This window comes from Elgaria multicarinata, chromosome 8 (genome assembly GCF_023053635.1).
Source record: "Elgaria multicarinata webbii isolate HBS135686 ecotype San Diego chromosome 8, rElgMul1.1.pri, whole genome shotgun sequence".
Taxonomy (NCBI): Eukaryota; Metazoa; Chordata; class Lepidosauria; order Squamata; family Anguidae; genus Elgaria; species Elgaria multicarinata.
Window position 1 is genome coordinate 51,288,757 of NC_086178.1, and position 27,339 is coordinate 51,316,095.

The 27,339-nt window shown below is 43.9% G+C and overlaps 1 protein-coding gene across 1 annotated transcript in view; it reads left to right on the top strand.

The window, feature by feature from the left end:
* Positions 1–27,339, top strand: part of DGKG (diacylglycerol kinase gamma) — a 134,742-nt gene that overhangs the window by 78,017 nt on the left and 29,386 nt on the right. Inside the window, exons 19-23 of the mRNA XM_063132328.1 lie at positions 219–304; positions 2,932–3,021; positions 3,461–3,621; positions 8,720–8,784; positions 23,639–23,729. Of these exons, the coding sequence (XP_062988398.1) occupies positions 219–304; positions 2,932–3,021; positions 3,461–3,621; positions 8,720–8,784; positions 23,639–23,729 (493 nt within the window). The remainder of the gene's footprint in view (positions 1–218; positions 305–2,931; positions 3,022–3,460; positions 3,622–8,719; positions 8,785–23,638; positions 23,730–27,339) is intronic.

The following is a 27,339-nucleotide window of genomic DNA, read 5'->3' on the forward strand; positions in this document are numbered from 1 at the left end:
TTGTTCACTAGATTTCATTGTGTTCTTAATCATTCCATTGTAAACATGAGAATCAGCATAAGTTCCATTATTGAAGATTCCTAAGAACTGTGGGGGCTTTTTTCACTTCCACTTTTGCGTGTTTTTCTAGAATTGGAAAAGCAGCCTACATGTTCTTATTTATGATGAGCGACCCATTCTAACCAGCTTTCCTTCCTTTGCCTTCTGCTTTTTCTTAGATTAAATTTTTTCCATGATGCCCCAGACTTTCGAATTCTGGCTTGTGGAGGGGATGGGACGGTTGGATGGATCTTGGACTGCATAGGTAAATTAGGATCAAGAGACACTGAATAAATTGAATTACATTAGAAGTGTGGGGCAGCTGATATGCTTGGGGTCATTGCTGCCTAAGAGAAAGAAAGGGGCTAAGGCTGGAGTTTTCCACCACCATCTCCCCACACACAGCTCTATCCTGTATGAAAATTATGAACAAAAACATGTACATTTTGAAGCTTGTTAACCATGCCATGTGGTTTTTTTTGGAAGGGGTCTTGTTAACCATGCAGCGTGGCTTCCTTTTCTTAACAAGCCACGCTGCAGAAAATGCCCTAGGTTCAGACAACACACTAACCCACAGTTCATCAAACAACCCACGATTAAACAAACAACCCACACTCAACCACTGAATGTAGGTTAGCATGCTGTGTGAACAGCCCCACTATCAGTGCAAAGAATATCAATGTAGAGACAGAACAAACAATGGGCTTCTCAAATGCACACAAGAGGAAGCGTGTAGCTTGGTTGACTCTGAGGCAAGGAGCCCAAAGAGGAGGACTGTAGCACAATGGGCCAGGTTTCACATATCGATTGGTATTAATTAGTCAAACCTTTGACAGCAACCCTATTGTACAGTTTCTTTCCTCTTCTGAATGTTATGGCATAGATTGCATTGCAAGCAACATCTTCTGAGATTCAGGGGTCAAGCCTAGGAAACCAAGTCTGGTATTTGTTGGAACTAGGGGAAGAGGCTCAGGATGATTGTTTAAAGAGAGCTCCTGCATCTCCCTCTGACTCTGGGGTGAGGATGTGTGAACTTCTAGATGTTATTGGATTTCAAGTCCCATCATACCTGACCATTGACTGTGCTGGCTAGAGCTGATGGTAGGTGCAATCCAGCAACATCTGGAGGGCCAACCATTTCCCAATGGTGGTCTTTGGTGTCTTATTTCTTGAGAACAATATATCTCTTATGGCCTGTCTTAGTGTTAGCTTCTCATTTACTCTTTTCCACACAGAAATAAAGAGAAAAATATTGAGCCGGGGGTAAAAGCGATTTTCTTACATTTTTTTTAGAATGGGAAAGAAGCATCAGGACAGACCCCATGGAAACTAGCTTGGCTACCCCCTCCTTGATTCTGGCTGCTCAACATAAGATTTATCTCCTCCCAGAGACTCTGAGAAAGAAATCTAAAACTCTGAAATGTCACGTTGTATCATACAATCTGGCAACCTTTTAGGGTGCTATCTGGTATCTAGAAATGGCATCTTCCCATAGCTCCCAACCACAGAAGGGGAGAAATCAAGTCACTCTTCCAAGTCCATGCACTCAATAGATGGGTGGAATCCACTGGTGCTTTTCCATGCACGCATGTCTTAGAGTGTCATCAAATGAGTGTTTTATCGCATGCTCGTTACTGGCCACTCATGGCTTTTCATGGGTCCTTTTGATGACAACGTCTGCCTCCCATGCATTTCCCACTCCTTCTGGTCTTCTTTTTGCAACAAATAAGACCCTGGTAAATCCTTTTTTTCTTTTTCTTTTTTTTTGGATGTGAAAAGTGCTGCCATTTCCTACTGTGTGCAGGAAAAGCAGTGCGATAAAAAACATGCAGAGTTTTTGTTAAAATGTTCTAATAGCATCAGCTGGGGAGCAAGGGCAGATAATTACCAGGATCATAGCAAGACAGGATGGAGAATTTAACCCTTTCTTTCCCTGATGAGGTTCAGAAGAAAATGCCTCCTCTGCTGCTGCTATTTGCATTGGGAGTAAATCCCCCTTTGTTGCCGGTGGCAGATTTCCTCCCACTGTCAGAAGAGGGATTTTCATGAAGCACGTAGCAGGGGAAGCGATGTTGCTGCCTTCAAAAACTGCACTTTTACTTTAAAAGTAAAAGTACTTGTTTACGTTTGCCTTTGTTTGGCCCTAAGCTGCCTACAGTTAACATAAAACCCTCTAAACAGTTTGCTTTATGAGCAGAACACTCCCTAGTTTGGGTTGTTCATTTTTGGGTTGTTCTAACCATGTAACCCAGTAAATATAATGCAGGGAATTCTGCCTCAAGCCCTGGGCAATTTGCTGGGCTTTTACTATCCCTGTCAGCAATCCTGTGGCAAATGATATAAAAATAGGGTTAACATGAGCATGATTTGCAAAACTGGAACTACTGTCTCTTTATACGGACTCCAAAGAGTTCCTGACTTTTTTCAGAACAGCAGCCAGGTTGGTCATCATAGCTGCTAACTGAAAACCAGCAAAGGAAGTTTGTCTTCTCATATGGAAACAGAAAAGTTGGGACCTTGCTCTAATGGAGAAACTTACTAAACATCTTCAGGTACAAAGAGTCCAAATACAAATTGGAACTTTTTAAGGAATATCATATCCATTTATTGAATTTGCTAATTCTGAGATGAATAGACGACAACCTTTTAAGACACAAGGAACTTTATGACATGATCTATTAGAATGACAGTGAAAACTTTATCGGATAATCTTGCTTGTACCAAATAGAGATCCTGAGTGATCAGAAAGACTGTAAAGAAATTGACTCACATGTGGTGTATTTAAATTTGTTATGGTTTGTTGTTACTTTGGAAATACAATATAGATAAAAAGAAGGAAGTCACATCCAGCAGTCTGCTTGTGCTTCTTTAATGACTGCTTCTTTTTTGCAGATAAGATAAACTTAGCAAAGCACCCTCCTGTGGCCATCCTGCCCCTGGGAACAGGCAATGACCTTGCCCGCTGTCTCCGATGGGGAGGAGGTAAGTCTCTCGAATCAGCTTGACACTGTAAGGTCATTCAGCATGACCTCACACCATGACTTGCCAGTGATCCCTCCTGCCAGCTGCCCCATGTGCTACTGAAACCTGTCAGCTGCCACTAATGCTGCGTGCCATTGTCCGTGCTCTGCACCACTGGAGTCTCTCCATCACTGACAGCTCTTGATCTGCCCATACTGTGAAGCATGCCTTTTCAAAACATACACTTGCCAAAATCTTGTAACATCCACCTTGCAACCAACAGTGCCATCCAACATACAACCTCAACTAATACTGCGTCCAATTCATTGCCAATGTTTTTGGGCCCAAACCTTTATCAGGTTTATTTCCACCACATGCCCTTCTTTTCTGCCTGTGCATACTGCTGAGACTACTGACATTCTGCTCTTCATCATATGTCATCCCTTTCCCCAATCCCAAGGCTATGAAGGAGGCAACTTAATAAAAGTTCTGAAGGACATTGAACACAGTACCGAGGTCATGCTGGATCGATGGCAGATTGAGGTTATCCCCAATGACAAAGAGGAAAACGGGGATCCAGTCCCATACAGCATCATCAACAATTATTTCTCCATAGGAGTGGTAAGCTATCTATACAATTCTTACACCTGTGGTCTCCCTCCTTATTTCCTCCACTGCACTCAGTAATGCTGTTGTTACACTGGAGATATTCAGTGTTTTTTTAGAGAGCAGAAGATGGTACAACAGAAACTTTCTAGCCCATGGTGTACATCAGGGTAGGCAGTGGGGTTCTTGTGGGGCACCGTGACACCCTAAGACACCTTTCTTGGTGCCCATCAATGTGCCCTGCCCCCTCCCACATTTTTTTAATTAACACATTTTCTTACCAGCAGCTGGGATTGCTGTGAAATAGGTTTCTCTTGGTGCTGAAAACTGTGGGTTCAAAGGAGTTGTTGGTGTGTTGGAGCTCAGCCACCATCCCTGCCTTGTACTCAGTTTGTTGGACTGGTTACTTCTCCTTTGCCACACCTCCCATGGTAGCCATTTTGTGGTGATGCCTAGGACAGTTTCTCAAATTGCCAAATATGCCCACAGCCCCAAATGGTAGCCTATACTTAGTGTACGTACTCATTTCTTTGCCTGTGGTCAAACTGGTTTTGTAAAAAATTAAGCATCACAGATTCTTGCAAAATATGTTTACCAGGGTACTTCCGGATGGAGGGCTCCTAATGCTAGCAATCAGAAGGCATTGGGCAGATATTCCATCATTTTTTCCTTAACAGATTTAAGGAAAAGATGGAGGATGTGGTAGGAAAATATGGGAGGGAAGCAAGTGGCAGACCCATAAAATACCATGAATGAGATGAACAATGGTTAGATAAAAGCCTCATCTGGGAACACGCCGGAGGCATGCCATAAGCAGCACCCTCATCCAACTCACAGTGGTAAGGCCAGGAACAGTTTTCTTTCTAGGGGGATGCTCATATTTACAAAAACAAGGCTAAAAAGTCTGCTTTGCTCTTGGGATGATGATTCCAGGGCTTGTGATAGTTCTTACGTCCCCATGGAAATTTGTCACAGACTTGTGATATAAGAAGTCTCTCTTTTGCATCAGTAAGTATCATTATTTTTTCGTTTAGACAGTTCTCTTTCTGAGAAGAGGGGGGGAAAGCAATTACAGTCACTACTTACTCTGAAAGCTGAGGTTACCTTTTAGAAAATGTTGTGCTTTCTGTCACCATTCGGTGCTTGAAAGTAAGGACTTTGAGCTCACATCTCATTACAGAGAACTGTGACGCAAGCTAACCTACGGGAGAGTCATGGGACTTAGCCAGTTGGTCAGCTGAGTTTCAGGAGTCTTCACGTGACTCGGTCAGCTGATCTCCAGAAGATTCTTGTGGGCAGAGTGATCGGGAGCAGAGATGGATAAGGGATATAGCAATGTAGAATTCCTGTATGAAAATAGGCATGGGCCATAGAGGAGCTCCCATCCTGCCACTGGACTTAAAGCTTTAGTCAGGCTAAGAGGGAAACGGCATTATAACTAGACTTCCATTCTGAGGCATCTACTACAGAGATGTCTAGGAAGGAGATGAAGATTGCAAATATGATCTCCAGGCAGTGAAGGCTGGTGGCTCCCATATCAGTGTGGTAGTGAATCCACTCTAGTTAGAACCTTAAAGAAGCTACCAAAGATGCAAAACAGATTCACCATCCCAGTCACAATGAAGCCACCAGCCCCCGCTGTTTCCAGGGCAGACATCACACTAAGGCCTGCCTTTTACAGACTACAGCTGAGGAGATAAGCCTATTTCTGGACTGTACCACTTCAGACTTCATTCAAAAAAGCAAAATCGCTGCGTATAAAAACAGGGAAAGGATTCTGTTCAGTCTTCTTGCTTTTACAAATGGCGTGTGTGTGTAGGATCACTCCATCATGACTTTTTCAATGGCAGTATAAAGTGGTACAGCCTAAACATGGGTTGTCTACCCTCAGTTGTTCTTTGCAAGAACCAGATTTTATGTATAGGGTAAATATGCTTACTGACATTGCGGGGAACATGGCATTGCACAGAAGTGATGGCATTGTTTTCCCTCTATAAAGTAGCCATTCTGCTTTAAGGGAAAAGGTGTTTCCAGACAGAAGGCATGGTGCAGCCATTCCATCTTTTTTTCCTTAATGGATTTTCTGTGGTAAAGAACACAACAGAAGAAGTGGTGGGAAAACACAGAAGGGTTAAGAGAGGAAGACAATGGAATCTAGATTCCCCTGGTAAATGTCTGTGGATGAGGCAGAATAAGAGACTCATCTGGAAGTGCTCTTAAGAGAACCTGCAATAGTTCTATTGCCAAATGCTAGTGAATATTAAATAACTAGCGTTGGACTTGTTTGCAGCATACTGAGCTCACACCTTTGTGGAAAGGAGGTGTAACAGGAAGTTTGTCATCAGAGAAATACGTTGGGGTTCTTTGCACTACACAACAGGCTGTGCATCTGCCATTTTGAATATGCAGTTCCTGCTTGGGGGTTGCTGTGGCGTGTCAGGCAAAGCCCGCAAGTGTGGGTTATGCAAGAGTTAAACAACCCTCACATGATCCATGGTCTGTTTCAGGTCTTGTTTAACCCTCACATAGCCCACACTTACTGGGTTTGCACAACACAACAACCCCAAGTGGGGGTTGCATGTGCAACCTGGCGCCCACAGGCACCACAGCTCATTGTGGGTTAAATAACCCATGATGAACCATGGTGTGCCCTCCGAACCCAGTCTTTGTGCTGCAGGGATTAAAAGATACCATTCCTGCTTTAGCGTTTACTGTAGCTCTTTGTCCCATGCTGATCCTACTAGTCCATATTGACCAGCAGGAATCAGAAATGGAATTACCATTGGCTTATCAGTAACTGGCATTGACCAGGTTTCAACAACATGCTGTGGTTCATCATGGGTTATTTAACCCACAACAAGCTGTAACACTCAAGAACATCAGATTGCATATGCAGCCCCCACTTGGGGGTTGTTGTATCATGTGAACCTGACAAGTGTGGGTTATGTGAGGGTTAAACAACCCTCGCCTAACCCTAAAACAGACCATTAAATTACCAACGTGGGCTCTCATGTAGTGCAACAGGCCATTGTGATTTAGGTTTAGCCCATTCCCTGTCCTAGTGCCCCATGCCTGTGAAGTACAGGCAGACTGTGGTGGTGCTAAGCCTGCAGGTATGGGCTGATGCAAGTTACTTGCTAACTGCAATTGCAAGTATGAGTCTGGGCAAATGAATATGTTTTCTTGCTATAGTATCAGCAGCATTACGTTTCCTATAACTACCTTCCTATTCTGCCCAATTAAGAATTCTGTGTAACGTAATGGCTTGCATACCACCTCACTGATAGAAGTTGGCCATAAAAGATCTCACTTAACCTGTGTTGTAGGGTTGCTAAGAAGCCCCTCACAACAGCTGACTAGTTTAATGCCCTGACATGGTGGAAGAAACAGCTGGTTAAAAAACCCACTGAAACATTTGTTGAAAATGCTCTCATGTTATATTAAGGTTCCATTTATAAGTGATTGATGAGTGTCATAAATGTGTTACAGACATAAGCAGTGTGCCTTACAAATGGCTATAATTGATGCGCTGACCTTTTGGATTCTGTACCCCATGTTTAATATTGCATTAAATAGCTTGAAATAATTTTAATGCTTTGCTGTTCTTTTCAGGGAAACGGCTCTAGAAACCTGGCTCTCTCATCACAGATCTGTTGTGCATTATAATCAGTTGCTGGGTGCAACTAGCAGGGCAAGAGATGTAAATAAGCAGGGCTAGGGTGGTGCTATGGAATCTCAGTGCTGACAAGGTGCCTTTAAATACTACCATTGAGGACGATGACAAGCCGTTTCACCTCTGTGAGTCTAGGCTGCCACATGCTGCTTCCCATCTTCTCTGCCTTTATTTTTGGACTGTGAGAAATGTGGGCCAGCAGCTATATCACTGACAGGAAGTTTTGGATTACAAACAGATCAGGCCACAGGCTCACAAAGTCCCTGCCTAGTGACACCTCTGCACCCCATCACTAAGATGTGGGTGATGAACTGCCTGCTAATCCCTGGATGGAGTAAAGCACATTCCTAAGGCTATCTGGACCCAGGGGCAGCAAGACAAGTCGTTGCATTACTATTTGTGACCACACAGTCTACGTTATGTGGCTATTCAAAAACTACTTGAGCTTTATGTTTGCTCAGATACAGCATTCCTGTATTTAAGCACATGACAGTTGTGGTGGATAACATGTTTGTCAACGTGGAGAAGAACCATCCCCATACAAGACTGTGCTGATGACACACTTTTCATTGATTTCTAAGCTGTTTTTTTAACACTGTTTATGTTTATTGCCTCCCATATTCTATGGATACAAGGTAGATTTCAGTAAATAATACACATAGGCAAGATGGATTCTTTTCCTCTGAGGACCTGCCTTCACGGCGTCAGTTTGACACCGTGCTGCTGCTAAACCCTGTGCTTTCGCTGCTGCAGGGTGGCGGCAGGTAATCCTAATGAAGGAGGCACCATAGGCTTTCCAGTGGCCACTTGGCTCACCAAGCCCTCCTCTGTCCAACTTCCAGTGACCAATCAGAAGTCGCCTTCCACCCAGGAATGCCCTTGGCTCAACGCTGGAGTGAGGTCAGATGGCGGAAGAGCCATGGTAGCTTCAATTCAGAGGAAAAAGTTAGAGTAAGTCCCCGACTTTATCAAAGGACAACTTCATCTATTTGCCGTGCGGTGGCTACGAATCAACGGCTGCATCATATAACCAATGCAGCACCGATTCACAGCCACCATGGTACAAAGACGATATGACAACGTCAGTCTAATGGCTAGCCACCTTTTTTGACTTGCATCTTAAGACACACAGCTGCAAAGCATGTAAGAAATGCTGAAAAACAAGAACTCACAATGTTTCATTAATCAGATGTGTCTGACTTTGGCATGGGTTACTTTAGTAGAGTAACTTCAAAAATTACTTATAAAATCATCTAGAAAAGATTGGGTACAATTTAAGGGCTAAAGCAATGCAATGAACACAGCTTTTAACATTTGTTAGTGGCGTCTGTTTGAGTTAGAACTCTGGCAAAGCTGTCTTGGCTCTCTGGGAGACTTCAGCAGTTATCTGATTCTCTGTTCCCCTGCCCACACCTACCCATCTTTTCTCTCTTCCTCCAGGATGCGTCCATTGCACACAGATTCCACATGATGAGGGAAAAACATCCTGAAAAGTTCAATAGCAGGTAAATATCATTCCCCTACTCCAGTGTCATTGTGGGCTAAGGAGAAGGTGTTCCATGAGTTTATGGTGGGATGACTCCATTTGTTTAGGTTGGGGGTAGGCAGTGTGGTGCCCATGGGCACCAAGACATTCCAAGATCCTTTCCTTTGTGCCCACCAAGCCCAACTACCCCTCCCACTTTTTTTAAAAAAAAAAATTAACACACTTTCTTACCAGCAGCTGGGATTGTTGTGAAATAGGTTTCTGCTGGTGCTGAAAACTGTGGTTTCAAAGGGGTTGTTTAATGTGTTGGAGCTCAGACCCCAACCCTGCCTTGTACCCAGTCTTTTGTGGTAGATACTTGTCTTTTGCTACACCTCCAGTGGCAGCCATTTTGTGGTGATGCCCAGGACAGTTTCTCAAATTGCCAAATTTATTTATTTATTTATTACATTTTTATACCGCCCAATAGCCGAAGCTCTCTGGGCGGTTCACAAAAATTAAAACCATCATAAAACAACCAACAAGTTAAAAATACAAATACAAAATACAATATAAAAAGCACAACCAGGATAAAACCACGCAGCAAAATTGATATAAGGTTAAAAAAAAATGTGCCCACAGCCCAAAAATGTAGTCTATCCTTGGTTTAGGTCATACATTGCAGGAATAGGGAGATTTCATGCTTCTATGTTCTACTTTGGGGGTGGTTTCTAGTAGGGATGTGCTCCGCTCCGATTAGGAGCGTAGAAGCAGTAGCGGATTGGCCTGCTCCGCCTTACCCAGAGGCGGAGTAGGAGCGGACCGCGGACCCCCTAGAAGCAAGGCGAAGAGAAGCGCCCATTTTTCGGAGCTCCGAGTTCAGGCGGAGCGCTCCGGTCGCCATCTTGAAAACATTTCGCCATAGGATTGCATTGCGGCAAATAATCGCGCATAACTACGTTGTTTTTGAAGCTATCGTTCTGGAAATTCTTGTGCACAGAGAGTCGTGGATGGGGGTCATTTTGAGACCACTCTCAACTTTCTGCGTTGTCTGGGTCGCGGGCTATATTTTTGTGAAAATCAGGTCAACCGCGCGGCTCAAACTGCGTTTTCGGCTTTTCGCCCATAGGATTGCATTGAGGGAAAGAATCGGGGATAACTGGGGGGGGGGTTTAAGCTATCGTTCTGGAAATTCTTGTGCACAGAGAGTCGTGGATGGGGGTCATTTTGAGACCACTCTCAACTTTCTGCATCGTACGGGTCGCGGGCTATATTTTTGTGAAAATCGGGTCAACCGCGCGGCTCAAACTGCGTTTTCGGCTTTTCGCCCATAGGATTGCATTGAGGGAAAGAATCGGGGATAACTGGGGGGGGTTTTAAGCTATCGTTCTGAAAATTCTTGTGCACAGAGAGTCGTGGATGGGGGTCATTTTGAGACCACTCTCAACTTTCTGCATCGTACGGGTCGCGGGCTAGACATTTTTTAAAAATCGGCGGGAAAAATACCTTTTTCAAAGGGCTGAGGGGCAGAGTCAGCTCCCGGTCATGATGATCCCAAAGTTGGAGGAGGGCATAGGCAAAACAGGTAACTTGGGATTCTGGGAAACTTCTCTTTCTTCATCTGAACGGGCTTTTCCCCGTGTTTTTTAACACAGTAGCCCCACCAAATTCACAAACACAACCTGAAATCATATACTAAGCCAAGAATAAGAGATAGAAACACAGCACTGCTCCCCACCCTAACCTTGGGGAACAACTGAATCGATGTGGTGCAAGGGGATGAGCTCCCCTAGGGCATCTCATCGTGGACGTGCCCCCACTCTCTCCTGCACTGGAAGGCCATTAGAGCCTTCCAAAGAGAGTAAAACGGTGGAGCAATGCCTATCATGAGTTGAAGTGAATGGTCACTTTTCAGTGGTGGAGCAATGCCTGTTCTGAGTCGAAGTGAGCGTTTTACTTCTTCTCAGAGCTGTGGCTGTCAGTGTCTTGAACTGGCAGCTACTTCCCCCTCCCCCGGGCACGTCCCCCTATTGCTGGTAAAAGACAGATATAGCCTTTTAAAAAAAGTTCTTCTTGTTGTTTATTGAGCAACACTGCTGCTTTTAATTCCACCCCTCCTTTGTTTATTGATTGATTTATTCCATTTTATATGCATTACTGGCTTATCCTTGGCTCACTTCCTTATGCCCCCAGAAATGCCAGCTGCATGCCTGCCTGCCTTCCCTCCCTCCTCCCCTGCCCACCTCGCAGGGATGTTGTGTGTGGGGTGCCCGATTTTCAAAAATTCGCCAAAAATCAGGGGATGATGGGATTGCTTTGAAACTTGGCATGCGTGTGTATATCCCCATGAAGTGTCATGGTGCCAAACATGAGGTTTCTAACTTGAACAGAAAAAAAGTTGTATAATTTTTTAGCTTTCAATGCAAGCCTATGGGGGGGGGAAACGGAGCTCCGGATCCGGAGCTCCGGGCGGAGCGGAGCGGAAGTGGGCGGAGCGGGGGCGGGGCGGAGCGGCCCGATCCGGAAAATGGCGGATCTGCAAGTGAAGCGGAGCGGGGGGTCTGTGCACACCCCTAGTTTCTAGACCATTGAGATCCATCAAGTGGAGCCAGTGCAAAAGATGCACTTACAGTTCAAGAATTCTGAGCCTAGGAATTTGTTTTGAATGCCTGAAGAGAAGTGGCTCACAGCCCTTCCACACCAACATCCACTCTAGATTAGCTTCACCCCCAGTCTTTCTTAATTTTAGCATTATAATTTAAGGCAGGAGGAAGTGTCATTTTGTTGTTGATATTGTTAAACCATTTGGAATTGGACATTCTTGCTGAGCTCCTGCCAATCACCCAGAGATAGGGCCATCCCTGATATCTTGCTTAGAAAGCTTTTCCTAATTGCTGACAGGATGGACAGTATTGAGAGACATAGAGCTCCTTCAGATGGGGGGGAGTCATGTTCCCTTACCATGGCTCTGCTTCCTGCATCTCTTCCGCTTCTGCAATGAGCTATAATTACACAAGGAAGAGATCAAGAAGAGAGTAGCGACCACATGGCTTGTACAGCCTCAATGGACAGCAGCCTCTAGTGGGCATTTTATAGTGCAACTTTACCTGCACACAGTAGGAAAACCCAACAAATATTGATTTGTGCCAGAAGAATTGGGTTTTCTGAGGTTTTCTTTTTAGTGTTACATCGGGAAAATGGAGCGGGAGATGCACAGCAGGCTGACAGCATCATCAGAATTACCCATGAACATCTGTGAGCGGCCAGTAACAAGCGTGCTATAAAATGCTCATTTAAAGAAGCTCGTTTACCTTTGATATTTTCTACTATATTGCTGTTTTTGTCTAGGGTAAAAGCATATTAAGGAGGGAAAGAATACTGTTTGGTAAAAAATTCTATCTGGTTTTATTCTCTGGATTTTGGGAGGGGGGGCTGGACATATTTATTTTTCTGACAAACTTGGGGCACTGGCCAAAGGTTTCCCTTGGCCTGGCATGCCTGAATCTGATCCCTGCAAGTCTATGGTAAGCTCCCTACCTATGGCCAACGCTGTGCTTTTAACAGCTGTGTGGCAGGAAGAAATCAACTGACAAAGCTTTACCCATCATGGAAATAGCCATTTCTGTCATTCTATGCAGCTGTTAAAAACGACCCACATGTTGACTGAGATTTGCTCACATCAGTGTCTCATTCACTTCCACAATAGACCGGGGTGGAAATCTTAGCCAGCACAGCCTTCCCTGTTTGCAAGGGATGGTTTTGGCTGCCCTCTGTGGTTTCACACTTCATAGGGCAGAGGTGGGCAAAAAGTAGATTGAGATCTTCTGATAGTTCTCTAGATGATTTGCAATAGATCAGTAAGAGTTTCTGACTCCCAATTGTCTAAACATTCCAACAACTAAAAAGCGTTCTTCTTACTCTAAATTAGATTGCTGAAAAAGAATGCTTTGGGAGGAAGCAGGAGTGGATCTCTGTGTGAAAGGACTTGTGAGCTTGGTTCTGGTAATAAACACAATCCCCTGGACTGAGCTTGTGATCAGAAGCACCCTGTTCCTTAATTCTGAGCATTATGACCCCCTGCCTGAGCAACTAATATGCACCTGGTTCCTGTTGGTGGCCCTTGAGGGTCTAGTTAAAAACAAAGTAGATCATGCAGACATGAAGTCTGCCCACCTGCATTATAGTTCCCCCCACCCCATACTTCTGGGTTGGTGTTTAAATGCTGGAGAGAAATGTGCATTCAGGGGAAATGCTTGGCCAACTGACTGATCATAGATGCAGTCACACATCTATGATCTGACTGATCATAGAAGTGTGGCCCTCCGGATGTTGTTGGACAACAATTCCAGTAATCCCTCACCATTGGCTGTGCTGGCTAGGCTGGGTGGGAGTTGCAGTCTAGCAACATCTGGAGGGTCACATGTTCCCCAACACACTGTGGGTCCTAGTATGGACACTCTTTTTTTTCTACTCAGGAATTCTCAATACAAGGTCATTCCGGTCACCTTGTCCTATTTTTGACATTTGCCCCTCCTAAAATAATTGTCTTCCTAACTGATGCCACATCTTATATAATTCACTATTTATGTGGCACATGAGGTGGGAGTGTGTGTGTGTGTGTGTGTGTGTGTGTGCACTAATTGCAATAAGCAACTTAAATATATAGAAGAAATCCTGAAGTAGTTCCACAACTGGTAGGCAGCTGTGTTTAAGGCATGATCTTTAAGAAATCAGTGTCAGGCTGGAAGAATATGGTAAGTGGTAGTTTACAGATGTCTGTCCTGTTGTAAAATATTGAGAAATGAAATAAATTTCTCAAGGAGATTGTGTAGTCTCCTTGTCATACAGCAGCCTTCCCCAATCTAATACATTCCAGATGTTTGACCTACAAGTCCCAGCATTCCTGACCGGGGACCATGCTGGTTGGGAATGATGGAAGTTGCTGTCCGACACATATGGAGGGCACCAGGTTGGGGAATGCTGTCACATAGTTTTCAAGAGGAGATTGAGTGAGCATTAATCAGGAATAGTTCCTATCTAGGTCCGCAATGAGAAGAACATGGTCCAGATCTGGACCTCCTGATCACCAATCCGGCCAATTTACCAAGGAAATTGCCCACAAGACTGTATAGGTTCTTGTCCTACCAACCACCTGGCCATCTCTGCTTGAGCCCTTCTTTATGTTTTTACTTTAACCCAGCTGTAACTTAGAGGCATTTTAAGACCAGAAACAGTAGCTGAAAGAAACTCACTTCCCCTTTGTAGCTGTTCATTACATCAGGCCCATGGCATGCAATCCTGGAGCATTGTAAGATTTGTAGCTATTGCATTTTTCAGGTCTTGATGTTTTAGCTTTTGCATGGAAAGCTGCTGGAATTTGGCTGTAAACCCAGTTTCATTCATTCACACTTTGTAATTACACAGAAATTCCAGGGCCAGCAGGGACAGGCTATCAAGGCAAGGCACAGCATCAGGTTAGAACTAGCTCTCACGTTGTATTTGCAGTTCCTGGTTTAGAATGGTCCTGGTTTGGAATTCATTAAAAAAAAATGGGGGACTGTCCCTAATGACCTGTGCAAGAGGCATTTGGGGGAAATACTCCAAGGATTCTTGTAGTCCAAAAATGTCTTAAAAACTTAGCAGACCTCCAATACTCTCCAGTTTTCCTTTTAAAGTGAAAATCTTTCTTACTCTGTCTAAAGACACCTTAGGGATGAGATTGCTAATGAGAAACTGAAGGGTTGATGTCATGCTTTAATGTCAGGTTGGTGAACCTGTCCCCCCCCCCACACACACACACACACTTCTGACCTGATGTTGGATCTTGAGTCATTTGGTATATTCGCAAACTTTGATTTGACACATGTATCCACAAACCTACCCAATATGTTTTGAGCAGTGCTGTATAATGTGCTCATACCCTCCTTATGGGCTTCCCCTAGGTATTTCATTGACCATTGTAGGAACAGAATGCTGGACTAGGTGGGCCTTTGGTCTGATCCAGCATGGCTCTTCTTATGTTGTTATGGTCTGTTTGCCACAACTTGTGTAGTCCAAGCTGGGGGAAAATGGTCCAAACTGAAGAAATAGGTAACTGAAAGATTTTATGAATGGATGCTTTGATGAAGAATAGACGGGGAATATGACACTACCTCACAAATTTAAAAGAAAGAATATCTGTCTTATTTATTTATTATTTATTTATTTGTTACATTTTTATACCGCCCAATAGTCGAAGCTCTCTGTGCTCTGTCTGTGATACTTCTAGTCTGTGTACATTTCCAGCAGTTTTCAGTGGATTAAGCTTAAAACCTTTAGTGTGCCTTAATTCAGTCACACACTCTGTTTCAAGTTAAAAGAGAACATAGCAGTATAGAGGGTTGGTAAGGTTGAAGGAACGCATTAAGTTTAGCTTGGGGAAGAGGAGGCTAAGGAGGGACATCAGAACACTCTTCAAAGACCCAAGAGACCGCCATATAGACGAAGGCAGTGAATTGGTCTCTCTTGCCCCTGAGAGCAAGACTTGTTCTAATGGGCTTAAGTAACACAAGGGTAAATTTCAGCTAAACATGAGGAGAAACGTCTTGATGGTAAAGCAGTTTGACAATGGAACCAGATATCTGGGGGGGGCGAGGGTGAGTGAGCTCTTCCTTGTTGGACATCTTCAAGCAGAGGCTAGACAGCCATCTGTTTGGAGATGCTCTAGAACTGGATGTCCTACGGCAGTGAGTTGGACTAGATGGCCTACAAGAACCCTCCAACTCTATGATATTTCTGGCATGCTGGTTTCCTAGTGTACTGCAACATGAAATTTTGAATGAGGAGCAATCATATGCTTTCAAATATTAAGGATCTGAACCATGGATCACTGGCCACCATGCCACCCAATGCCATTTCGTGCCCTCTACCCCATTTCTTACTCTTCAGCTCTCATCCCTTTCCTCATTGCAGCCATTAAGTGGAAATTTTAATTTTTGCAAAAATCCCTACTGTAGAACCTTTTTTTAAAAAAAAAAGTATTAAAAAGTATTAAAGTTTAAATGTGCAACATCACATAATTTCAGTTTGGTTGGCACACACAGTCTTGCGAATAGTAGGGTTGAGCAGTTAGAAAACTCTCACACATGGATTCATTTCCCATTAATATTAAGGGCAAAATATTATATTTGGGTTTTGCGTATATACACACTGCTTAAGAACAGGTATTGGGCTTGTGGAAGCATTGTGGACTGAAATGGTACTTAAGAGCCAATGCCCTAGAATGCTTTTTGTTCCATGCTGTTTTTTCCCTCTCTCCGCTGCAAAAATACTTGGCCTTCAGCCAGTTTCCTGGCCCTCTTATAAAGCCACCCAATCTACTTCTCTACTCACTGTTTACCTTGCCATGACTTCCCACCTCTTATTTGCGGTCTATTATGGTTAACCATGGATTTCCTCTCCAGCATCCATGGATATGCTTGCCTGACAAACTGTCTACACAGTTTTGGTCCAGCACCAGGCCTTGGGAGCTTACATAACAGCTCTGAGGAAGGATGGGACATGAGGAATAAGCATAGACAAAGAGGGTTTGAATCGTTCTTTTCAAAACATTGCTCCTGGGAACCTTGGAGTTCTTTGCATATTTTTCAAGAGTTCCTCAGGGAGGAAGCGTAGTTCAGTAGCTGAACTTCTGCTTTGCATGTGGAGGGTCCCAGGTAGCAGTGCTGATTAAAGAGGGCAGTGCCCAATTGGAGTAAGCATAACTGCACTTGATGGGCCATCAGGTGGAGGGGCTGATGCAATAGAAGGCACCAACATATGTCCTCAATGAGCACATCAGTGGAGGTGGGCAGCCTTCTCAAACAGACAGCTTTCCTACTGTGACTGATCTCTCCCAGCAATCTTCAACTTTGTGTTTTAGGATGCGCTCTCAGTCCATGCAAGGAAACACAAGGCCCAAGAGGCCTGGCAGGTGTTCTGCCCTACTAGACCATGCCACAGAACCTTCTGCAATGGAACAGGGTCCTGTGGCAGATGTCTGGGGATTCCTTGACAGATAAGTCAATGTGAGAAACATTACCTGATTATAGAAAGTTTCAAAGTCACTGGGTCCCTCTTGCCCAGTATCCTACCTCTGACAGGGGCAAGCTCTGGATGTTTCAGGAAAAGTGCCTAAAAAGCAAGTGCTAGAAGTCAGTCTGCCTGACTTTCACATTCTTGTGTCTGGCTTTCTAGCAATTCAAGTGAAGACCCAAACACCTATTGAAAGAACTCCATATTGTACATTACCTCAGATAAAGGCTCCTCCAAGTGAATTTATGAGCAGAGCCATGGACAGAATTGGTAGATATACCTGGCACAAATACCTGAGCTAAAGTTTTTAATGCAGAGGGGCTGAACCTCTTTCAGGTCCATTTCAGAGAAGCCTTTGGGAGCTGCATTCCAGTGACAGGCAGATTCAAAGACCAAACAGTGGGGCCAAAGGCAAAGAGGGTGGGGCCATGCATATCTTAGGAAGCCAAGATATGAATGAGCCTCATGGCCCCGCATGCAGCTGCTTTGCCCCTGCTGTCATACAAGCCAGGAAGCCTTCCATTAACTACAGTTTCCCATTATGTGCAAACCAGGAAACTAGTTAACAGCTTCCAAACTTGCCAGGATATTAAGCCAATTTTAAAACATGGCTTCCTATCCTGGCTTGTTGCAGAGCTCAGATGTTACAAAAAACAATTAGTTAAGTGATGACCTCCTCGTTTACTCTGCGCGGAGGGCAGAGTAAAGCGGCTGCATGCAAGGCTCGTTCACGTCTCCACTTATTAAGCCAAGATATGAATTGTCCAAACACAGCCATTGTTTCAAAACCTGCAACTCCTATTTGGCCTACGGGGACCAAGTGACCTACTTTACAGAGGACAGTCCTCTACTTAAAGGGTTGTCAGAGGGCAGTCCTCTATTTGAAGGGCTATCCAGTCCAAGCCTGTTTTAAAGCTAAAGCACCATGAGGATGGTAAGCAGCAAGGACCATGAAGTTGCCTACCAAAAGCACCTGAACAGCAGAGACTGAGCAGGCACATAGGTCACCTGGTCAGTCCTTTCCACTCTGGTGAGAAGTATTGTATTTCTATTTAAGTTATAGTAATTATTTCTAAATTTGCACAGATACATACACATTTGCATATGTAAATGTTATGCAAATTGTCTTTTGTCCTGTCTTTTGGCAATGCAATTCCTCTTTTGGGGCGGGGCAATGTAAGTGGTCACCCTAATTTGGCCAGAGACAACAGCGGGAGAATAGAAATAATCATGCACTACCACTCATTTGTAAAGAAGCCCTTTACAACCCCCCTTTCAAGTATCTCGAAAAAGAATGCCTGTCTCCAGCCGAAGAAATCAGATCAGCTGCCTGCTTTTTGTGAGACGTTTCTGTATAGACATTTTCTAGTTGTCCCATTTAGGTAGGTCACAGACTGTGACTCACATAAATATCACTGCTCGGAAGTTTTCCTTTTCAACAGCACTCCAAGCAGACAACTCTTCTGAAAGGTAAGCATGTGTTTAAGATGGAGCAGCACACCTCACAATTCAAGGAAGGTGTATTCGGCGGAAAAGTCTGGGCACTGCCCAGTGAGACGCACAATGCCTCAAGGCTGCCTTATTTAGTTTGGCGTGTGTGTTTTTCCACCTACAGGTGGCTGGGAGCAGAACAGCTGCTGTTTCTGTCTTTATAGCATTACACCAGGCTTTAAACCTTTGAAAGGTTTCTTCTGGGGGTCTGAGTGAGAATTTTGGTACAAGGAATGAAGCACAGAAGTGAAGACACTTCCTGTAAACAAAGTCTATTAGGTTACCATGGCCCTTCAGATTGCTATGAAGTCATCTTAGGCCAAAGAGGTGCCATGAGGTGTGTAATATATAAAAAGAGGGAAAGTGCAGTTATATTGCCCTCCTAAATTGAGGTAAGGGAAGCAGTACAAACATACTGCCCTCCTAAATTGGGGTGAAGGGGACTCTCCTTACCTAAATTGTCTCTCACTCGCCCATCACTCCTGATTATATGTATAGATTTAAATTTAGAAATAATTACTATGATTTAAATAGAAATGCAACACTTCCCTACAATATAGTGAGGAAGACTGGACATCAATTTAAGCCATGATGGGTTAGTAAGCTACTCATAGCAGCTTATTTTGAAAATAAGTTAAGGCTGCTCAGTCTACTGCCCAGATACTAACTATTGATGGACAACTTCAAAGCCCCTGTTCTCCCTTCTTGTGGTTCTTCATCTCCAAGCCAGGCTTTGACTGGATAGCCCATCAGATAGTGGACTGACTTCTGACAACCCTTCAAACAGAGGAGAGTCTTCTGTAAAGCAGGGCACATGACCACCCCATTTGATAGGAAGAGCCATCTCTCTCCCACTATAGTGTCGAAGAACAAGCGCACACACACCTGTGATCTTAAGCAGGAACTGGAGTGTACCCCCAATCAGAAATCCCTCTTTTTATTAGGTTCTCCCTGCAACAGGCTAGTGAAGGATCAGATGAATCACTCTTCACCCACCTTAGCTTTGACCGCTTCTAAGCTTTTGGGTGCCGAAGCAGGCTTTCCACAGCTAAGGTCTGTTGAATTGGGAATGCAAACAGCAAGTGACAGGGGTTATCAGCAAAGTAAGCAGAAGAAACAGGCATTGTCCTGTTCCACATCTCACTGATAAGCAGAAGAGCACTGGTCAAGGGGTCAGAAACAGCTTGGACCAAGCTGATCATAAGCTCCCATACTCACACACTTTGCTTTTCTACAAGCCCTCAACAGAAATGTGTGTACCTTTCAATGCATGTAACTGTTGAAAGGTCACACATTTCTGAATGAAAGCCTTCGGTTCTAAGAATCTGCAAGACTGCTCCAAGACATGGAAGAATATAGCCCCTTATGCTGAATGTGTGAAAGTGGATCCTGAAAATCTCAGCTGTTTGGTTAAGAGACTGCATTTCTGGAACATGTAGCATAATTACATGTCATGGAATGGACCCATAAATGTCCGTGAATGGCCAATCACGAGTGTGCAATAAATCACTTGTTTACTCAGCACAATTCCCAGTGCTTCATCAGTCCACTTACTGCCTGATGAAGCTTATTTCCCTAGTCAATCACAGATAATAATTATAATCATAATCCAACTAGACATGACAGTTATAGACAAAAAGGAAAAACACACGTACCTCATTGACATAGCAATACCTAATGACAAAAATGTTGTAGAAAAGAAAGAGAAGAAGAGAGAAAAATATACACCACTGGCCATGGAAGTTAAAGAACTATGACAACAGGAAAAGGTCACAATTATTCTGTTACATCAGTCAGCGACATCACAACAAAAAAACTATATAGAAAATCTTCAGAAACTGGGCTTACCAAAATACATCCACACCAACATCCAGAAAGCAGTCATACTTAAACATGCTCAATTGTCAAGAAATTCCTGAATCAGTAAAAGACAGCATGACCTGGCAAAGCCTGTCATGTCCATCTAGAAAAACCGCCATGAGCGAGAAAAGAGACAATAATAATAATAATGAATAAAACACTACAAAATCTGCAAATTGTTTTTAACAGGTGACAGACCACATCAAAGCAAATGTTATGCAGACATGCCTAATTCCCTTTTCAAAATTTTAACCCTGCAATTTTTGAACCTCTGACGACAACTCTAGCAATGTCAGGATGAGGCACATAGCATGGCAAAAATAAATACTGCCTGACGTGTGTGTTTGCATTTAGTAAATCAACCTGTCTTCTCTGCCTTTTCTTCTTCAACTGAACGTAGGCGGGTTTCTCATCCATCCTAAGCCTCTTTACGTTTTGCTGTTTCTCTTTAATTTGCTTGTGGAACTAGACCCATAGTCCTCATTGGGGATCTAAAGGGAAGGTACTAGGTTGGTTACACAAACTTGGGACCCTTATACTGTATCTGCCTATATGGAAATTGACAGTGCCTCTCAGGAATTCCTCCTGGGCAAATCCCTCTGAAAATACTGAAAATCATGTAAGATCCCAATGTTTCTGCATATTTATTTATTCATTTCCAGGGGGCAGGGGCCTGCTTCCCCCCCCCCCCACAGACACACACACACCAGAACCCATGGGGAGGTGCACCCCTCCAACACTGCAATGGCTGCCAAATTTGCAACAGCAAATTCTGCTTGCAAATAAGGCATGTGCACCCCCACTTTATTTGCAAGGGAAATCATTGTTTTTTTCTGCTACTGCAACAAATTCAGCAGCAGGTGCAGGGAAGCCCACAAAAATGGCCTGGGGAGGCTGCATGCAGTCTGTGGACCACATCATGTTGCTCACCCCTGGATCAAAGCAACCTGGCCCAACCTGGTGCATTCCAAATGTGTTGGACTTCTATATCAAGATGCCTCATGTCAGCTGCCTTAATATTTGTAGCTCAGCCAAACGCATCTTCCAGTGAGAAATCCTGAGTATTTGACAGAGAGAGTAGCCATATCTCCCAGGGCCTTCAACATGATTATTGTTTAGCATGATAAGCACACAGTTATTACTGATTCATTGTATGCAATCTGGCTGGTCATCCCTGGTGGTCTTGCTTCTTTTTGAGAAATAATGCATTTTCCCAGCACTGGATGTTCCATATTTTGTATCTAGGAAAAGCTTGGTTTTTTTTATTAATTTAAAATATTTTAGTACCACCCTGCCTGTCATTTTATTTAGAATTTCAGGCTACTGTACAATCAATTACATCACAACATAAATACAAAAATGAAACAACAGATAAACTCCTTAACAATGAAAACATTCATACGTTAAAATGCCTGAGTGGACAAAAAAAGTTTTAGCCTGTGGCAATAATTCTGCAATCTGCGTCCCACCTGGGCCTCTATTTGTTTATTTATTGAATCTTTCAAAGTAACAATGAACAGTAACAAATTTAAGTACACCACATGTGAGTCAAATTCTTTACACTCTTTCTGTTCTCTCAGGATCTCTATTTGGTACAAGCAAGATTATCTTATAAAGTTATCACTCTTCATCCTAATAAACCATAGAGTTCTGTGTGTCTCTTAGAAGATTGCTGTGTATTATTCTCGGTATTAGCAAATTCAATAAATGGTTACGATATTCCATAGAAAGTGTCAATTTGTACTTGGACCCTTTGTACCTGAAGATGTTTAGTGAGTTTCTCTATGGTCCCAACTTTTCTGTTTCCATATGAGAAGGAAAACTTCCTCTGCTGGTTTTCAGTTAGCAGCTGTGATGACCAACCTGGCTGCTGTCTGGAAAAAAGTCAGGAGCTCTTTATGTCTTATTTGTATATTGGAGTCCATATAAAGAGATAGTAGTCCCAGTTTTGCAGGTAGTGTTATATCTTGTTGTGTGACCTCAGCAGGAAAGACCTAGACCCAAAACCTTTGCACCAGTGGGCAATCCCACCACATATGTGGACTTGTGCCTCTGGTGGTTCCACCCCTCCAACAACTAGGGTTCATATTACAGAGGGTGAATCTCTGTAGCAGCCTTGCCCAACCTGGCAGCTTCCAGTGTTGGATTACAACTCCCAACATCTTCAGCCACCATCAGTGATGGGAGTTGTAGTCCAGTATATCTGGAGGCTGCAGAGATGGGGAAGGATGTTCTATAGGGAGGTCCTTGCCAGCAACAATCCTCCCTTTCACTGAAATCCTTTTTTCACTCCCCCCCCACACACTTTTAATTCTTATGGGACTGAGACATGCTTCTCCGTCCTACGACTTCAGTATGAAAGTGATCCTCTACACGGCCTCCTTTTTAAAATAGCAGGGTTTTCTCTCTTGCAGCAAACTTTCCACCTCCATTCATGAAAAAGTTTTCATAATTTTTTGCATTTATTATATTGTATTTTTTAAAGTTATCAGTACTAATGTGCACAATTATACTACTTTTTTTTTTAAGGAAGCCAGTTGTCATATGGCTAGCTCTCCACAACAAGGCAACTCCCCTGCCATCTATTATTTATAGATTGGAGATCACACAATTGGCTTTTATTTGTGATTGGTGGGTCTACTGTGCAAGTGCTGGTCTTTGGGGGTGTATCTCCACTGATTGTCTAGACCGCACGGTGACCATATGAAAAGGAGGACAGGGCTCCTGTATCTTTAACAGTTGTATTGAAAAGGGAATTTCAGCAGGTGATGCATGCGGCACCTCGTGTTATTCCCTCATCATCATAACCGTTACAGCTGCAGGAGCCCTGTCCTCTTTTGTATCTGGTCAAGAGGGCAGGGCTCCTGCAGCTCTGTTGTGATGAAGAGGGAATTTCACCAGGTGCTTCATGCATACAAATGACACCTGCTGAAATTCCCTTTTCCATACAATTGTTAAAGATACAGGAGCCCTGTCCTCCTTTTCATATGGTGAACCTAATAAGCTGTCTAAGTTCCCATTTCCATGTGTGCATGCTTTTAAAATGCCTCGGTTGATTAGGCCTGGGCGTCTTCCCATCTCCTGCATTTCACCAGGCCATATTGCACACATGAATTATCTGCATACCATGACCAGCAGATAATTCAGCCATGCAAGGGCCCTAATTTTCTGGGAGATGCTCTTTTCTGTCTCTGGCTGCATCTACACTACTGCTTTAAAGTGCTTTATAACAGTTTTGACAACTGAATATGGAGAGTGTCCTGCGCCCCAACAGTTGTCAAAACTGTTATAAAGTGCTTTAAATCAGTAGTGTAGATCCTGCCTCTTTCCAGTGGCAGTATGGTACTTCTCTACAGCACATCAGTGCTGCAAACTTTTGCAGTGGACGCAAAGTTCTGTGACTGGCAAGTGGGGACAATATGTGCAGAAAAGGATTCTCATGAATATTTCCTTCTATAACACCTCCCCTCTCTCTTTGTTCTTTATGTCAGAATGAAGAATAAATTGTGGTACTTTGAATTTGGCACAACGGAAACCTTTGCTGCCACTTGCAAGAAGCTCCACGACTATGTAGAGATTGAGGTGAGTTTCCCAGAATACTTAAGCTGTTGCTACATCATTGTGGTTCATCATTGTCCAGGTTATGGCAGTGTTTTCATAGAATCATAGAGTTGGATGGTACCTGGAGATCATCTGGTCTGACCCCTGCTCAGTGCAGGACCTCTGACAGAAAACTACCCACCCTCTGCTTACATTAGGGTGCTGACTTAGGATGTCCAACTAGGACACCAATTTGCATAACGTTTGCATATATAAATGTATAGGTTCAAATTTAGAAATCATAACTTTAAATAGAAATACAATACTTCTCTCCATAGTGAAGAAGACTAACCAGGTGACCTGTGTGCCTGTTTGCTCTGTGGTCCAGATCGTCACTGTTGATGGGCAACTTCAAAAATGCCTCAGTTGACTGCTCTTCCACCTTATGTTTGTTTTGTTTTTACTTTACACCAGACTAGACAGCCTTCAGATAGAGGGCACCTTCAAATACTCTTTTGTGCCATCTCAATAAAATTGAGGTCAGTCCTCTGTAAAGTGAGGCATTTGGCCATCCCATTAAATATCTCCAGGAAAGGAGAGTCCACCACTTCCTGAGGGACTTTCCACTGTTGGACAGCTCTTACCATTAGGAAGCTTCTAACACTTAGTCAAACTTTGCTTCTATGCAATTTCCACCCACTGACTCTAGTCCCTGCCCCCTGGAGCAATAGAGAACAAGAATGCTCCTCTTTCTGCATGACAGCCTTTTAGATATTTGAAGACTGCTATCTTGTCTCAGCTTAATTGTCTCTTCTCTAGGCTACACCTACCTGGCTTTTTCAACCATTCCTCATAGGGGATAGTTTATAGAACCTTCCCCATCCTGGTCATCCTTCTGTGAACAAGTCTAGCTTGTCAATGTCCTTTTAAAATGTGGTGCCCAGAACTGGCACAGTGCTCCAGATGCAGCCTTATGATTGTCCAAGTCACATAAGGTTAACTCTGAGTGCTGATTCAAGAACCCTTCCTGCCTCTCTTTCAATTTAAGATGATGCTATATCTGCCACTTGGAAGCTGCCGGAAATGCTTCCTGCGCCATCTAGCATTCATAACATTTGAGAGTGGCATGAAGCTCCTCCCACTGCTCTGAACCATTTCCAGGAGCTTTGACGTGGCATCTTGTAAGGATCTTTCAGCCCACTGGCAGGCCAGATTTGGCTCCTGTGCCTGAGGTTCTGCACCCCTATGGTAGACCAAGGGAATCAAAGCATCAGCACATGTGACTGAATCCACATGCCAAAAGGATCTGGCTTCTTGGGGGCTGTCTCTATGCACCAAAAGCCCCGGGGTGGCTGCACAGTGGCACTGCTTTGATAGTACAATGCAGCTGCCACCTTGCAGCCATCCCAGGGCTTTTCCATGAAGCTGCAAAGTAAAAAGGTTGGGAACATACACCAACTTTTTTCTCCGGAACAAGGAGAGTATGGTGCATCCTCCATCTACCCTCACTCCAGAGTCTCAGTGGAGGGTGGCCGGGCAGATGGCAACCACTGATTGGTCGGCATCCACCCAGGCAGAGAGCAGGGGGCAGGTCCAGCTGGCAGAAACCCCACATTTTTGCTGCAGCATTGGGATTAGCCACTCTAGTCCAGCTGGCTGGATAGATTTTCAGCAGCAATGGGTGATGGGATACTAGCGGGAGGACTGAGGGGGGAGAGAGGGAAGGGGATGAGTGTTGTGTGGGGAATACTCCCTAGATAAACAACTGTTGAGTTGATTATTACCCACCCACCCGCTGGCAATCATTTTGTCTGAGCACAGCCAATATTTTGTTGCAGGAGTCACATTTGTGTGTGTAGATATATAGATAGATATGGATAGATTATTTTTTATACTTGTTTTTAAAAACTGCAGCAGCAAGCACCATCATAAAAGGCTCATTTTCCCTTCCCTCAAACAGAAGTGAATGCCCCTTTGCTATGTGTGTACATCAAAATCTAATACCTTAGAATCTATTCAAGGCAAAACAAATAGAACAAACATTATTATTAGTTCCAATCTGGGTTTCTGAATGTTGCCATTTTTCAGATTGGTTCCCATTTACTCTTTTGTGCGGAGACTGACCCATTTGTTCTATGTAGAAAACAGAAAAGCAGAAATGCCACAAACAAGAATCAGCACTGAGGATGCGTAAGGAAAGTGTGTGCAATGTTTAACATTTTTTGAAAAAGCAAAAAACACAATAAAACAAGTAAAAGATGTTCGCAAAATGGAGCAAGCAGCATGGTGTAGTTCAGTAATTTTGGACTCTGACATTAATTAATTAATTCATAGAAAAATAGAATAGTAGAGTTGGAAGGGGCCTATAAGGCCATCGACCCCCTGCTCAATGCAGGAATCCACCCTAAAATCAATTGATTGGTTTTATTATATTTGTATCCCACCTTCCCACCCCCCAAGAGGCTCAAGATGGCTTACATAGTCTGCCCAACCCAATTATCCTGACCACAACACTGTGAGGTAGATTAGGCTGAGAGAGTGTGACAGGCCCAAGGTCATCCAGTGTCTGAGTGGGGTTTTGAACCCAGCTCTCCATGGTCCTAGCCCAATACTCTAACTATTATGCCACACTGGACTCTCCCACTTGGGATGGCAGTATGTATTACTTCAAAAATAGTAAACCAGCCATGCTGCATTTGGGAGCCCTGCTTCCTATTGTGCTCAGTGGGGCCCTGAGCACCTGTCCCAAAATCCAGGCCTGACAGAACCTCAGAACACTACCCAGCCACATCCTCTATGGCAAGTACAGTATCAGTGGATGTACTCCATCTTTGAAGGACGTACTGCATTTTCCCAAGGACAGAATATAATGCTTTGAGTTTCTCCAAAAATGAAGGTCCCTTGCAATAGAAGCACAATATTTTTAAAGATACGTGGACCACACACAGCAGGTAAATAGCACACATACACACGTGCCTATGTGAAGGCCTTTAGAACAGCACAGTCCTTGGCAATCTTCTCCTAAGTGGGTCTGTCCAGAAGCAGGAGTAGATGGGGAAGGACAAGGCAAAGGAAGCCCCATTTTCCTCACTTCTCCAGGCCAGATGCCAGTGGAAGCTGGTGGCTCCAATGTCAGTGGGACGGTGAATCTTCTCCGGGTTTCAGTCAGAACTAATCAGAACTCTAAAGGAGCCATCCAAGATGCTGAGATAACTCCTTTAGAGTTCTGACTGAAACCTGGAGCATATTCACCACCATCACCCACTGGCGTTGGAGCCACCAACCTCAGCTGCCGTATGCAAGTCTGCCAGCTGTGAATAAATAAAGAAGAGATCCACTGGGTTCTCCACCACACTGCTGACTGGGAGGAGTATGAAGAAATGGGTGTCTTTTGCCTCATGCCTTCCAAACATGTTGTTAGAAGAAGCCACAGCCCAGGAGGGAGTCGGGAGAGAGCTTCCCAGCAAAAGGTTGCCTGATGGGACACCGCCAGAGGGGCACTTCCTTTTCCTCCTGGGGTTTATGACTTCCACAGCCCTCACGAAAACAATCGTCATCTCTTCGCTAATTAGAGCTGGCACTCAACCATGCTTCTGGCCCGCAATTATAGATCCGAGCAAATCTTCAGATTAAAACGCATTCAACAATATTC